The 12,260-nt window shown below is 53.7% G+C and overlaps 3 protein-coding genes across 3 annotated transcripts; 2 read left to right on the top strand and 1 right to left on the bottom strand.

Moving 5' to 3' along the window:
* Positions 1-1,463: 1,463 nt before the first annotated feature.
* On the top strand, positions 1,464-6,097 carry J4E92_004720 (uncharacterized protein; the record flags this gene model as incomplete). The annotated part of the gene is made up of 5 exons (XM_051496108.1): positions 1,464-2,075; positions 2,139-2,558; positions 2,772-3,150; positions 3,202-5,944; positions 5,995-6,097. The coding sequence occupies 5 exons, from the start codon at positions 1,464-1,466 to the stop codon at positions 6,095-6,097; spliced, it is 4,257 nt and encodes a 1,418-aa protein (XP_051353948.1).
* A 1,059-nt stretch (positions 6,098-7,156) lies between these two features.
* J4E92_004721 (uncharacterized protein) lies at positions 7,157-7,581 on the top strand (the record flags this gene model as incomplete). The annotated part of the gene is made up of 3 exons (XM_051496109.1): positions 7,157-7,214; positions 7,301-7,435; positions 7,493-7,581. 3 exons carry the CDS (start codon positions 7,157-7,159, stop codon positions 7,579-7,581), a joined length of 282 nt encoding a protein of 93 aa, XP_051353949.1.
* A 2,607-nt stretch (positions 7,582-10,188) lies between these two features.
* J4E92_004722 (uncharacterized protein) lies at positions 10,189-11,670 on the bottom strand (the record flags this gene model as incomplete). Its single annotated transcript, XM_051496110.1, has 8 exons — positions 10,189-10,577; positions 10,628-10,695; positions 10,751-10,831; positions 10,880-11,002; positions 11,057-11,247; positions 11,301-11,417; positions 11,472-11,606; positions 11,656-11,670. 8 exons carry the CDS (start codon positions 11,668-11,670, stop codon positions 10,189-10,191), a joined length of 1,119 nt encoding a protein of 372 aa, XP_051353950.1.
* Between the last annotated feature and the right edge of the window lie 590 nt (positions 11,671-12,260).

Here is a 12,260-nt window from a genome sequence, read left to right on the forward strand (position 1 = left end):
GTTCATCGCTTGCGCAGCGCAGCGCAGTCATGTCGCCGACAAAATTGTCGATGCATCGTCCGGTCAACAGAACAGAGTCCGTGTGAAGCTCAAGACGCGTACCTGAGTCAGATCGGGCCTTGTAGTCAGTAGTAACTTTGGAGGTGGTGCACAGAGTGGTCTGATCAACCTTATCGATTGTGGCAACGATACCTGAGGTTCGCACATGACAATGGAGTTAAGGCGGAGATGCCTTTCACGTGAATGGTCGCCTCCGCGAGACACGCCGTCATCGTGCATAGATGCGCGGCAAGACGTCAGTGGGTTTACATTTTTCTTCGATCTGCGCAGGAGGGGAGATGCATCTCGACATTGTATGGCTGACAGAACTTAGGCAGTATCGTGGGACTAGGACCGCCTTGTCTGCTGTTGCTTTGTTATAGCCACATCTGTGCTTCGCTGTGCAACGGGGTGTATCCTGAGAGACACAGGGCTGAACTATAATAGTCAAGTTAAGTCACCATCTACCTGGTTGTATGCTGCGAGTGAGAACAGGGCGTTTGGTACGCGGTAGACATATGGGTCTGCGCAACGGTGGTGTTTGCTAGAAGATGTATCTCAGCTCGCTGCTGCCGCCTGGCCCAGCGCAAGGCACCCCACGTACTAGAGCCTTGTCTCCATCCTCCGGCAACCATAGTCACGTCCTGCTAGGAGGAGTCACAACGAGGCCATTGGGGCGCAGTGCAGCAATGTGTGTCATGTCCTGCTTACTGCGTATGTGATGACGATATCAACGACTTGGAATTGGTGAGGCAGCGTGGGAGCCCCTCGCGCTTGCCCCATGTATCCGAGGAAGGCACAATCCGCACCATGGTTTATGAGCGCGCACCAATGAATTCATCGTGAAATGACTGTCCCGTGACCCGGAGCAAGCAGTCACCAAGCAAGCAAGCGGCAATTTGTCCGTGTGAATTCGAGGTGTTGGGACTGCCTTCAAGGGCTCGGCTAGGACAAGATCCTTGTTGCGGCTTAGTGTGGCACTCAAACAATTTTCGAAAGAGCCCAACCGCCATCCCTCCACCCACCCGTCTCTCCACTGCGAGAACACTCATCACGACACACGCAGCGGACTCAGTGATCTTCACACGAGCCGCCCCGTCGATTTCACGAATTTATTCGGCGAAATCCCCCTCCCGGACACGGAAACCTGTTCAGAGACCTCTTCATTGAAGCGCTCGGACAGCCCTCAACACCCTTCTCAAAGGAGTTGACCTCTGACCTTCCCTTCCCCACGCGGACGACACTCTTTTCTGCACCCCCCGAGTCGCTGTCTCAGCAACTCATTAATTCCGCAGAGTTCGTCCCCTCGCTCGAATCTGGGATTCCAGCACCAACGTCATCGCCCTCAGCCAGGTAGCGATTGCGCAGCCTACCGACCGCCCTCCACACCCTCACCGCACCTCACCTCACCCACCACCGAGTCCATGAGTAATCCCGCCTCGACTTCGCAAACCCCGCCGATTGCCGCTTCCTCGTCTGCGACCGCGAACAGCTCCTCTACAGGATCGTCCGCCACCGTGGCCGCCGGTTCGGCTCAACCCACTGCCCGCAGCTCGTACGCCAACGCGACCAAACCCACGATCGTGTCTAGCGCAGCGCCGCCCGTGGCAGTGGGAGGACCGCAGAGCGCGCAGCATGGCAAGAGCTCCTCTGTCTCCCCGGTGAATGGCAACGGCGCCCTCAAGCCTGCTATTCCCGTCATGCCCACCATCGTCAGCGGTGGTCCTAACGGCAGCGCTCACGAGCGCAAGTCGTCTGTCCAGATCAAGCAGACCCCGCCGGTTGCGACTGCAGGCGGCCCGCCCTCTGGTATCAAGTTCGGATCGCTTGCCGGCTCGCCAGCGCCTGCCCACGCCTCGCCCGTAGTCCAGGGAAACCTGAACCCGGCGCAGGTGCAGAACCCGCGCGTTGCCTCGCCCGCTCATTCACCATCGCCCATTCCTACGCCTATTTCGGGAGGCCCCAAGCCCGACGGACTGCCCACTAGACCAAACATTGTGTTCGGTGGCCAGGGCGGTGAAAGCACTGAGCCTAACGTGAGTTTGCGCCCTGCCCCCCATATAGTCCTCTTTCCGCTTCACATACTGACCCCACCACAGGCACGCCCTGCTATGCCCCCTCAACCAAACTCGCACACGATGCCTCAACACATGCGTCGCGAATCCTCCCAGTCTGCGCACAGCGACATGAGCAACGCAAACATGGGCCGCGGCGGCTCGTACTCCAACCGAGGTGGCCGTGGTGGATTCCCTCCTCAAGGTCAATACAACCCGCACATGGCCAACCATTCGCCACAGCCGTTCCGCCCGATGCCTCAGATGGGCCGCGGCCAGGCTGCGCCATTCCACCCTCCTGGCCCGCAGCGCTCTCCTTACACACAGAACCGTAGCCCTGCTATGACACCTGCCACTATGCATCAGCAACAGCACCTCGCTAATCCTCAGAGCATGCCATACTACCCGCAACAGCAGTACCCTCAACAGGCAAGTACATCCTCCGCTATTTCAGCAACTCCCTCAGTTTCTTCATCTCGCAGATCGGTTTTATCGACTGCATCGCGAGTTTCTCACAATTCTCCCATGTCCAGCCATGTTTCTGTCGGGACCGAGAGGCCTTTCAACCAAGGTCGATCGGACTCGGCAAATGTCCCCACACAAATTGTTCCGCCACCAAATGTTTCAGTCTTTTCAAGTACAAATATCGAATCATTCCTAACACAAATTTCCCCACAGGCTATCTACGGAGGCATGCCCCAGCCCAACTTAGACCCGTACAACAACTTCTACCCGCAGAGCTACGGACTTCAGCAGTCTATCCACTACCCAGGTGTTCCCGCCAGCCCAGGTCGTGGATTCCCTCCTCAAATGCAACCGTCTCCCTACGGTGTTGCCCCCTACGGTCATCAGCCACAGGCTCAGAGCATGTCGCGCACTCCCTCCAACATGTCGGAGCGCCCGTCATCTGCTGTTCCTCAGCCTTCCACACCTGCGATGACCAACGTCAATCACATCTCGCACACGCACACTCCTAGCATGACGGCGGCAAGCCCCGCACCTAGCTCCACCTTTGAGCGTCCGAAGAGGCAAAGCAAGGCCATCCAGATCAAGACTGGTAAGTTGCAATCTCTGCATGCGATGATATGACAATACTGACGGCGTATAGTTGATGGTGAGGTTGTCGACTTCAAGCCCAAGGGCGCCTCGCCTGCCCCGCCTGTTGTAGCATCCGCTGCACCTGCTGCCCCTCGTTCTCCCGCTATTGCTGCCACTCCCACTCCTCCGCGCGCGCCGAGCGCCACCGACTCTACTCGTGCTGAAGATACCGCTTCCAAGAAGGCCGAGTTTGTCAAGCAGTTCCAGGAGAAGCTCCGCCTACAAGAGGAAGCCGAGAAGAAGGCCAAGGAAGCTACAGAGGAAGAGGCCAAGGCCGAAGCCAATGCAAAGCTTGCTGCTAAGGAAGAGGCCGACGCCAAAGCTGCTCTTGAAGCCAAGGAGAAAGAGGATGCCGAAGCTGCCAAGAAGGCCGAGACTGACGAGGCCGAGAAGAAGCGCCTCGAAGACGAAGAGATGGACCGCATGATTGCCGAGATGGAGGCAGAAGAGAAGAAGCGCGAAGAAGATGAGAAGCGCTACGCCGAGGAGAAGGCAAAGAAGGCCGAGGCTGAGAAGGCCAACGCTGCCGAGAAGGTCAAGCAGGAGGAGGAGCGTCTGCGCAAGCTAGAGCGCGAAGCCGAAGAGGCTGAAGCCGCTCGCGCAGCAGAGACTCCTGAGCAGAAGGCCGAACGCGAGGCTAAGGACAAGGCTCTCTTCGCAAGCCTGAAGAAGAACACCATGTTCGGTCCCGGTGCCTCTCAGACTGAGGAAGAGGCGGCTCCCGCTGAGTCCGCAGCTCCTGTTGCCGCACCTGCACCCTCCAAGACCCCCACTGGCTCCAAGCCCAAGCCAGCTGCTCTCAAGCTCGAGACCAACAAGTCTGTCGAGCCCGCACAGCCGACTGCTGGTATGCAGGCACTCAAGACTGCACGTTTCCTCGAAGTTCGTGCTGAGGTTATGTATCCTCAAGGCGTAGCCAGTCCCAACCCAGCTCTTAACAACAGCAACCGGAGCAAGGGCCGCCAGTACGACAAGGACTTCCTCTTGCAATTCCAGGATGTCTTCAAGGAGAAGCCATCTGTTGACTGGGACATGAAGCTCAAGGAGACAGTTGGTGACGAGCCCCAATCTGCTCGCGGTCCTCCATCTGCTCGTCCTGGTTCTATGCATCTGGGCGCCGGTGGACGTCAAGGCTCTCGCCCTGGCGGTGGCGGTGGAATGGGTACATTTGGGCAAGGCGGTGGATTCCAGCCAGGAGGCCGCACACTCCCGCCAGGTACGACATCCGAACAGCGTTTCCAGCAAGCCCAAGGCGGACGCGGTGGCTCTATGACGAACCCTCTTGCTCATGTCGTTCTAGGTGGAGGTCGTGGTGGATTTCCTATGGGCGGGCAGTCGATGTCAGGACGTCAAAGCTCCTACCAGAGCGCCGACCGCAATCAACCCAATTCTCCTCGCGTTGGCAGCTCACGCGGTAGGGGCGGCCAAAACAGCCACAAGGGTGGCCGCGGCGGCCATGCTCAAGATGCCAAGCAAATGCCATTGACCGCCGGTCAGGAAGTCAAGGCACTCCAACGCTCGCAGACTGGTTGGGTGCCTACGTCGCTCACTCAGCCCGCTGCTGTCCAGGCCCAGATGAGCGCAGGCCACTTGGCTCCCGATATGGTACAGCGTAAGGTCAAGGCCGCTCTCAACAAGATGACACCCGACAAGTTCGACAAGATTTCCGATCAAATCCTTGAAATCGCTGGACAGTCAAAGGATGAGACTGATGGACGCACTCTTCGCCAGGTCATTCAGCTCACCTTTGAGAAGGCTTGTGACGAGTCTCATTGGTCGTCCATGTACGCCAAGTTCTGTAGCCGCATGTTGCAGACCATGAGCACCGAGATCAAGGATGAGAACGTCCGCGACAAGCACGGTGCGCCAGTTGTCGGTGGTGCTCTCTTCCGTAAGTACCTCCTCAACCGCTGTCAAGAGGAGTTCGAGCGTGGTTGGGAAGTCAACCTGCCCGAGGCGCCTGAAGGCGAAAAGGAGGCGAAGCTTCTGTCAGACGAGTACTACGTTGCCGCTGCAGCCAAGCGTAAGGGTCTCGGTCTGATCCAGTTCATCGGAGAGCTATACAAGCTGGGCATGTTGACTCTGCGCATCATGCACGAGTGTGTGCTTAAGCTTCTCGACTTTGAGGGTCTCCCCGATGAGGCCGCTATTGAGAGCTTGGTCAAGCTGCTACGCACTGTGGGTGCCACGATGGAGTCCGCCGAAGCCGGCCCCAAGATGATCAACATGTACTTCGAGCGCATCGAGAAGGTCATGAACATGGAGGGTCTTCCTTCGCGTATGCACTTCATGTTGCTTGACACCGTCGACATGCGCAAGTCCGGCTGGAAGTCCAAGGACATCCTCAAGGGTCCCAAGACCATCGCCGAGATTCATCAAGAAGCCATGGCAGCCCAACAGGCCGCCGAGATGGAGCGCACACGTTCAAACCAACGCGGTGGTGGTGGCCGTCTTCCCATGGGTCGCGGCGACGCTCGCTCGTTCTCAGGTGGTGGCATGCAGCCTCCTCCAGACACTGGCAGCCGTGTCCAAATGGACGATCTCCGCAAGCTGTCCAAGGGTGCTTCTGGACGCAACCTCAACAACGCTGGATCTCTCGGCCCGTCCATGCTTGGTAACCGCGCCGGTAGCCGCCGTGGTATGGGTATCGGTCCCGGCATGGGTAGTCGTGAAGACTCCAACGCCTCTTCGCGCAATGGCACACCACCAGTGCAGAAGGAGAAGGAGGCCACTGCTCATGCAAACGCTTTCAGGTAAGATCCGTGCTGTTTTTACTCGAGATCTTTACTAACATATGTCACAGTGCACTTGCTGCTCTTAGCAACGAAGACGCCGGCGAGGCTGGCTCTACATCCAACGCGGCAGATGAGTCTGCTGCCGACGCGGAGGCCAAGCCTTCCGAGTGATTACCTTTCCTTTCGAGCGCGTGACGGTTATACCCATAGACCACACCGCACGCGGTAATCTAATCGCCTGTTTCGTTGCATAGAAGGGGGCATCAGCGCGCGCATTGTTCTGCATTTCGCGGGGTTTCATTACTGCGACTTTCAAGAGCGATGGATTCCAAAAGTTTCCTTGTTGTCTGACGGCCGGTCTCACGAAATGGGTTTGGGTGTTCAAACCATTGGTTGGTACAAGCCTCGATGACTCTTTTTATGCGCATGCTTCATGACGGCGTTCCGGATCTGAAGATGGGGATGGTCTACACCACACGCTTTTCACGAGCGCTCTGGGTGGGCATTTTGGCCAAGTTTTCCTCAGTCCTCCATCTTTTCTTTGCGCTGCGATTTCCTTGGGGTAGGGAGGACCAAGAGGTAGAAGGAGTACCGCGTCTTCCTGTGGAGGTCTCTCCAATCCCGCTCCCCCTTTATGCGCATGTTATCCTCCTTTCCTTCTTTTTGCCTCTTACAGAGAGTGGTGGCTTGGTGATGCGGTGTCCGCCGACGATAGCAAACTTGCTTAGGCATGCACTTGCGAAAAAGATCCTGCGTACACGAGAGCAAGATCTACGAGGAGATGACTCTTTGTGCAATAGCTTGATCTAGTTCGAATAAACTGGTAAAAAATTATGACTCTGCTTCTGTCTGTGATACTGTCTGCGATGCGCCTGGGCCAAGGGAAGTCTGCGTCCGCCCCTGAAACCGTTGAACGCACGTTCCCCTCCCATGATGTGATGTGATGTAAACGTCGATCTTACTGCGGGACGTTTGCAGACGGCAGGAGCGTTGCGCGTCTTTGCGCAACTTCCAGGTGAGGGGCAGCGCGCAGGGATGCAGGTGAGGATGGCGCAACTGGCTACGTCATAAGGACAGAGTGGTCAACCACATATCAGAACATCAGGCTGGCCGAAGTAAGCACATTACACCTCACTCTCAACACTTCCTAAACCGAAACTTCAGACATCTTCACATCAGACTTTATATATCGACCCGAATCACAGCACGAGTCTACCACACAAAGCAATCATGTCCGACCAGAACAACCAACAGAAGGGTTTCTTCGGCACCGCTGCTAGCGGTCTCGGTACGTCCCATCTACCTTTTCGCTCTCCAAGCATCACGACAACGTATAGATCAGAGTCTTTGCTAACAGTACAGGAAACACTCTAGGCGCCGCAACAAACACCGTCGGCAAGGGCGTCCAAGGCGTCACTGACGCTACCGGCAATGTAGTCGCGGCTGGTGGAAAGGGACTTGGTGATGCTGTTACGGGTATCACGCAGGGTGCTGGTGATACTACTAAAGGTGAGTGCCCCTAGAAACGGCCGGGTTTGAATAAGTTTGGCTGACGTGTTGTGATAGCGGCGGGCAACTTCGTTGGCGACACAACCAAGGCTGGCGGCAGGAGCGTGGGTATGGAGCAGAAGGATAATCAGACTGGTGGACAGTAGAGGAGCGGAGATGATTGCCTGCTATGGCGGGAGTAAGCTTGCTGATGAAGAAAGCGAATAATTACTCTTGAGGTCGGCATGATGCCAATGAATAACAACAAATGTTGCCTATGAAAGCTCTTGATGAGGAAAATTGGTACGCAAGTGCATGTACACCCTTTGGATGTACCAGAGTCACGAGACTGACTAGTCACACTAGCTCGAGCGCTTCGTGCGTCGAGGGGTATAAATACCGTCTTTATTCTTTCCCAACCTTTCTTTCCATCATCAACTACTTGCCATTTGCCCTCTCCAAAATTCAATAAGCTTGTCCGTATGAGTGGACGTCGAGACCAAACTCAAAACAAAACCCTCACTTTCTATGGATTTCTCGCCTGCACCTCAAAGTCATTATCGGAGACACAATGGTGTTTCCTGCCAACCACACTTCTATTGAATTATTTCAAAAACATTACGATGACGTCCTATGTTTGTCGCGTCCTGCAGACAAAATCAACAAGCTAGCATTTGATGTGGAAGTTCTTGGTGACAGACTGCCACTATTGTCCAAAACAATCTTTTCTGCGTTTCATGGCCCTCTCTCTGCGGCTTCCAAAACTACAAGCTTCTCAATGCATGTTGGTGTATACAGACCTTTAATTCCGTCCAAAGCGAAGTACGACAACCACATGAGGCGCACGCACTGCCCCGACCGCTTCGCATTTCATCCTGGAACCGTGCGCTGGCTGTATAAATACTTCCTTCTATTTTCCTCACTCTTGCTCTGAACATCCACAGCCTTTTGGCTCTTTCCAAAACTACGTAAAGGCGCACCATGAAGTCCTGTCTCCTCCGTCGTCCGAAAAAGCAACGTTGAAATGCTTATGTGCTCGCCTGCCGCCTTTTCTCCCAGAACGGTGGACCTACATCGGCCATGGAATTTCTAGTCTTCCAAAGTTCATCTCATCCTACCCAATGAAAGAGTTGAGTTTCTCTTCTCGCAGAACTAAAAGCCTGTCTGTGCCCGCTATGTGCTGAGGCGTACTTCTACATTGAGCCACCGCCAAAGTCTTCAAAATCCGGCATACAAGAATTGTTGCGCGCTGTGAGACCTTGCGCGCTGTTATCATTCCAAAACAATGCGATCTCCATGGCATGTTCTCTCCTCCTTCGGCTAAGAATACACGATACTGCAAACTCATGTTGTTTTCGCGTGTCTCAGTGCTGGAGAGCCTTATGCAATGGCCCTAGCGTACGGAGCTGCTTTTATATAAAGCGTCTTTATCTCGACTGTTCTCTTTCTGTTTTCGCATCTTCCAAACCACATTCAATTCAAAACTTCGCAGGTGTCTATGATGGCCGCGGCCTTTCGGGACTTTCTAAACAACACAAAAACAAGATCATGTGTGTGCCCTGTTGGATTAAAGATGTTCATAAAGCACATAATGCTTCTCGCTGTCTCTAAGATTGGCATTTATGTTGCTGCTGAGTGACTATCTTCTAAAATGCCCAACCAACTAAGCGATGTGGTGAGAAGTCAACACCAAAAACTGTACAAATGAAAAGGCAATGTGGGCATCGACTTGGATGCTCATCTATACAAAATGTTTTATTCACGTCTTATGAGACAGCCATTTGCAGTCGCTCGCAGATATGCAGGGCGGCTTTACCGACAACCTTCCAAAAAGCAACACTTAGACCGTATGTCCGCTCTTCGATCTAGCGACAAGAGTACTAGTGTGACTCCACCTTTTACGTATAAAGCCACGCCCTCACGTCATTGTTTAGACAGTAAAATACTATGCTTGTCACCAAAAACGAAATCCCCTCAGGTACATGGAGTTGGCTGGGCTGCGGCTTTCCTATTCAAACAAACCATCTCAAAAGGACTTTTATGTCTCCCTCTTTGCAGACGTATTGATATCTGCATGAGAAAACGGTCGCATCGGGATAATGATGGACGCCACCAAAGCCCTCCTTTCGTGAGTCTACATATATAGTGATTCTCTTCCCACTGTATTTGAGTTCAAGCAGATCAATGCGATGGTTTTGCAACTATCGCGCACCTACGCTGTCTTCACATCTAAAAGGCCGCAATGTTGTAAAAGCTGGTACTCATAAACGACATGTTTGCTGTCTGAAGGTTTTGTCGTACTATACGATGAGAAAGACGAGATGTATACCTTCGCGTATGCACTTTTCTTTACCGAAGAGTTTCGTGGCACTGCGTCATGAGAGATTGAACGAGAAAACTGTCGTTGTCAGAACTAACGAGATCGCACCTATCGCCTCGTTAGCACGTGCCAAGCTTGCGCGGAGCATTGTGCTTCAGAAAAACAGGGTCAAATGGGATGAGGGACGGCTCTAGAGATGGGTGCTAGGATCAAATGTCCTTGAGCAGCGCGATCTGGTCTCGTATGGGTTCCCTAGCCAGTGCGAAGGAGCTCTTTGAAATCGTTACGACTGCCACGATCGAGCTGGTGCAGTGGAAAGACGAGGAAAAGGCCTTCATTCTTCTGATGATAACGAGAGACATGATATATGAACAATATAATACAATCATGAACCTGTCGTACTTGCTCACCCTACGCGACCCTCAGAAAGTCAAGTAGCCACTCCTACGAGCGACTAATCGCGACTAATCTCCACATGCCGACTAACAACAATACTATCTTTGTTGTTATTCACAAATCGATCGTTCTTCTCCAAAATCTCCTTCTGACTCTCGCTATCGCTCGATACACTAACACGTCCCGCATGAACCTTGATTGCTGGCATATGCGTGTCCTGGTTGTCGGCGACAGTGCCGAGCTCGAGTTCAGTATCAAAAGGCTTGTAGCGGTGCGAACGGTCGGGGTTGCTGACACCGTGAGGTGTGCCTGAGCGAGGCTGGTGAGAGCCGCTCGAGCCGAGATGTAGGAGACGCTGGAAGAGTGGGCGGAGGGTTGCGATGTTGCCGACGAGCATGCCGAGGGCGGGTTCGGCGTAGCCCCAGATGAGGATGTTGGCGAGGCCATCTGGGAGTGATGTTAGTGATGCGATGTGATGCGGATCTGGAGGTGCTTACAAAGATAGTCGTGGCTGCTTGTCAGGCCAACGGTGTACTTCAGACGGACCAGACCGGAAATGGATGTGCTAGAGCGATGTTAGCGGTGTACAGTGACCAGTCAAATTCATGCATTTGCCATACAAGATACCCAAGCTCAAGATGCCACCGACTGAGATCTTGGTGTTCCTGTTCATCTGAACGTTCCAGAGCAGAGCGATTGGCCTAGTCTTTGTCAGTGCCCATTCGATGGCATGATTTTGAGATACTCACATGAGCGCAGTAGCCCAGTCGGTGAAGATGTTGACCGAAGTGCAGAAGAAGTAGACATTCTGCAGATACACTGGGGGCTGGCAGTAAGTACCTTCGGCCATGAGATCAGCCCTCCAAGCAGCTCTGAGAAGTATACGGTTAGCATTGCCACATGATGCCGAATTGCTTTTTACTTACTCCACCGGCCAACACTGGAAGATGATGTACAGGATAGCTGCCAGATTGGTCGCCGCGCAGAGGCCCATGATGCCGTAGTTGATGTAGATATAGACCATTCTCCTGCCGGCTATCCGGTTCAGCATGAAGGCGATGCTCAGCTTGACGAAGATGATGGATGTGCAGTAGAAGACCTCGTAGAGAAAGAACCACTGAATGCTGTTAGCCACCGACCAATTCGGTGTTACACTGGATGATGACTCACGAAATATGCTGTCTCGACGTATTTCTGGTTGCCAGGCTTAGCAAAAGTACTGTCTTTGGCGCCGATACCGTAATAGGAGCCGATAGTGGTGACGATGGTCAATGTCATGAGAGGTAGCTGTGGAGAGTGAGCTCAGTGTGTTCTCGACGACTGTGAAGGTTAGATACATACGCATCCTACTGCCATTACCCAGTCCTCAAGAGCCCAGTTATGCTTGGTGATTCTGACATACGCCCGCATACCCATGGTGATGAAGGCAAGCAGCCCCGTCACAAGGACGGTCGCCGTGAGGTTGGGGCCTAGATCCTGCATCAAAGTCAGCGCCACTCAAGGCGTCCCATTTGGTTCAGCTTACCTCATGAAGTGTCATTCTGAATTGCTTTGTGGGTTATAGTTGCCGTTCAGTACGTATTAGTTGTGTTGAGCTACAGCTGGTGCTCTCGAACAACTTGCGGAGTTGAATGGGGCCAGAGTGGGGAGAGGTTTGACATTCTTGGGCTGTTGAAGTATACAAACAATGCTGCAGAGACCAAGGTTCCAAGAGAATGGATGGAACGCTTTGCATTCACTGCCTGGTATAAGATCGCCAATGAATTTCCCGCGACCCCTTCACCCGCATGGGTGTGCATTCGGTCGATCAGGGCGCCGAGAAGACAACATGCAGAGTGGGTTCCGCTATCACGACATGTCTTACTGCCCCTGATGCTGCCATCACGATCTATCGTTTTCGGGTACCCGCATTCCTGTTAACGTCGTCACACCTCGGTATTCCGATGTGTGCGTCCTCGCTTCCGACGTGTCAGATCCCCAGAGTTTGGACAAACATTGCGTGGGCATGTGAGTATCTCTGGTCAAGCTTGTCGGATCGAAACCACGAGTCGCTAGACGAATGAGTACGCGCCGATAGCGATGTCGATACGATTCGGACCGGATTGAGGAAATTGGGGGTTCTGCATCGAT

The sequence above is a fragment of the Alternaria infectoria genome (assembly GCF_024043175.1).
Source record: "Alternaria infectoria strain BMP 0036 chromosome Unknown scaffold_6, whole genome shotgun sequence".
NCBI classification, from domain to species: Eukaryota; Fungi; Ascomycota; class Dothideomycetes; order Pleosporales; family Pleosporaceae; genus Alternaria; species Alternaria infectoria.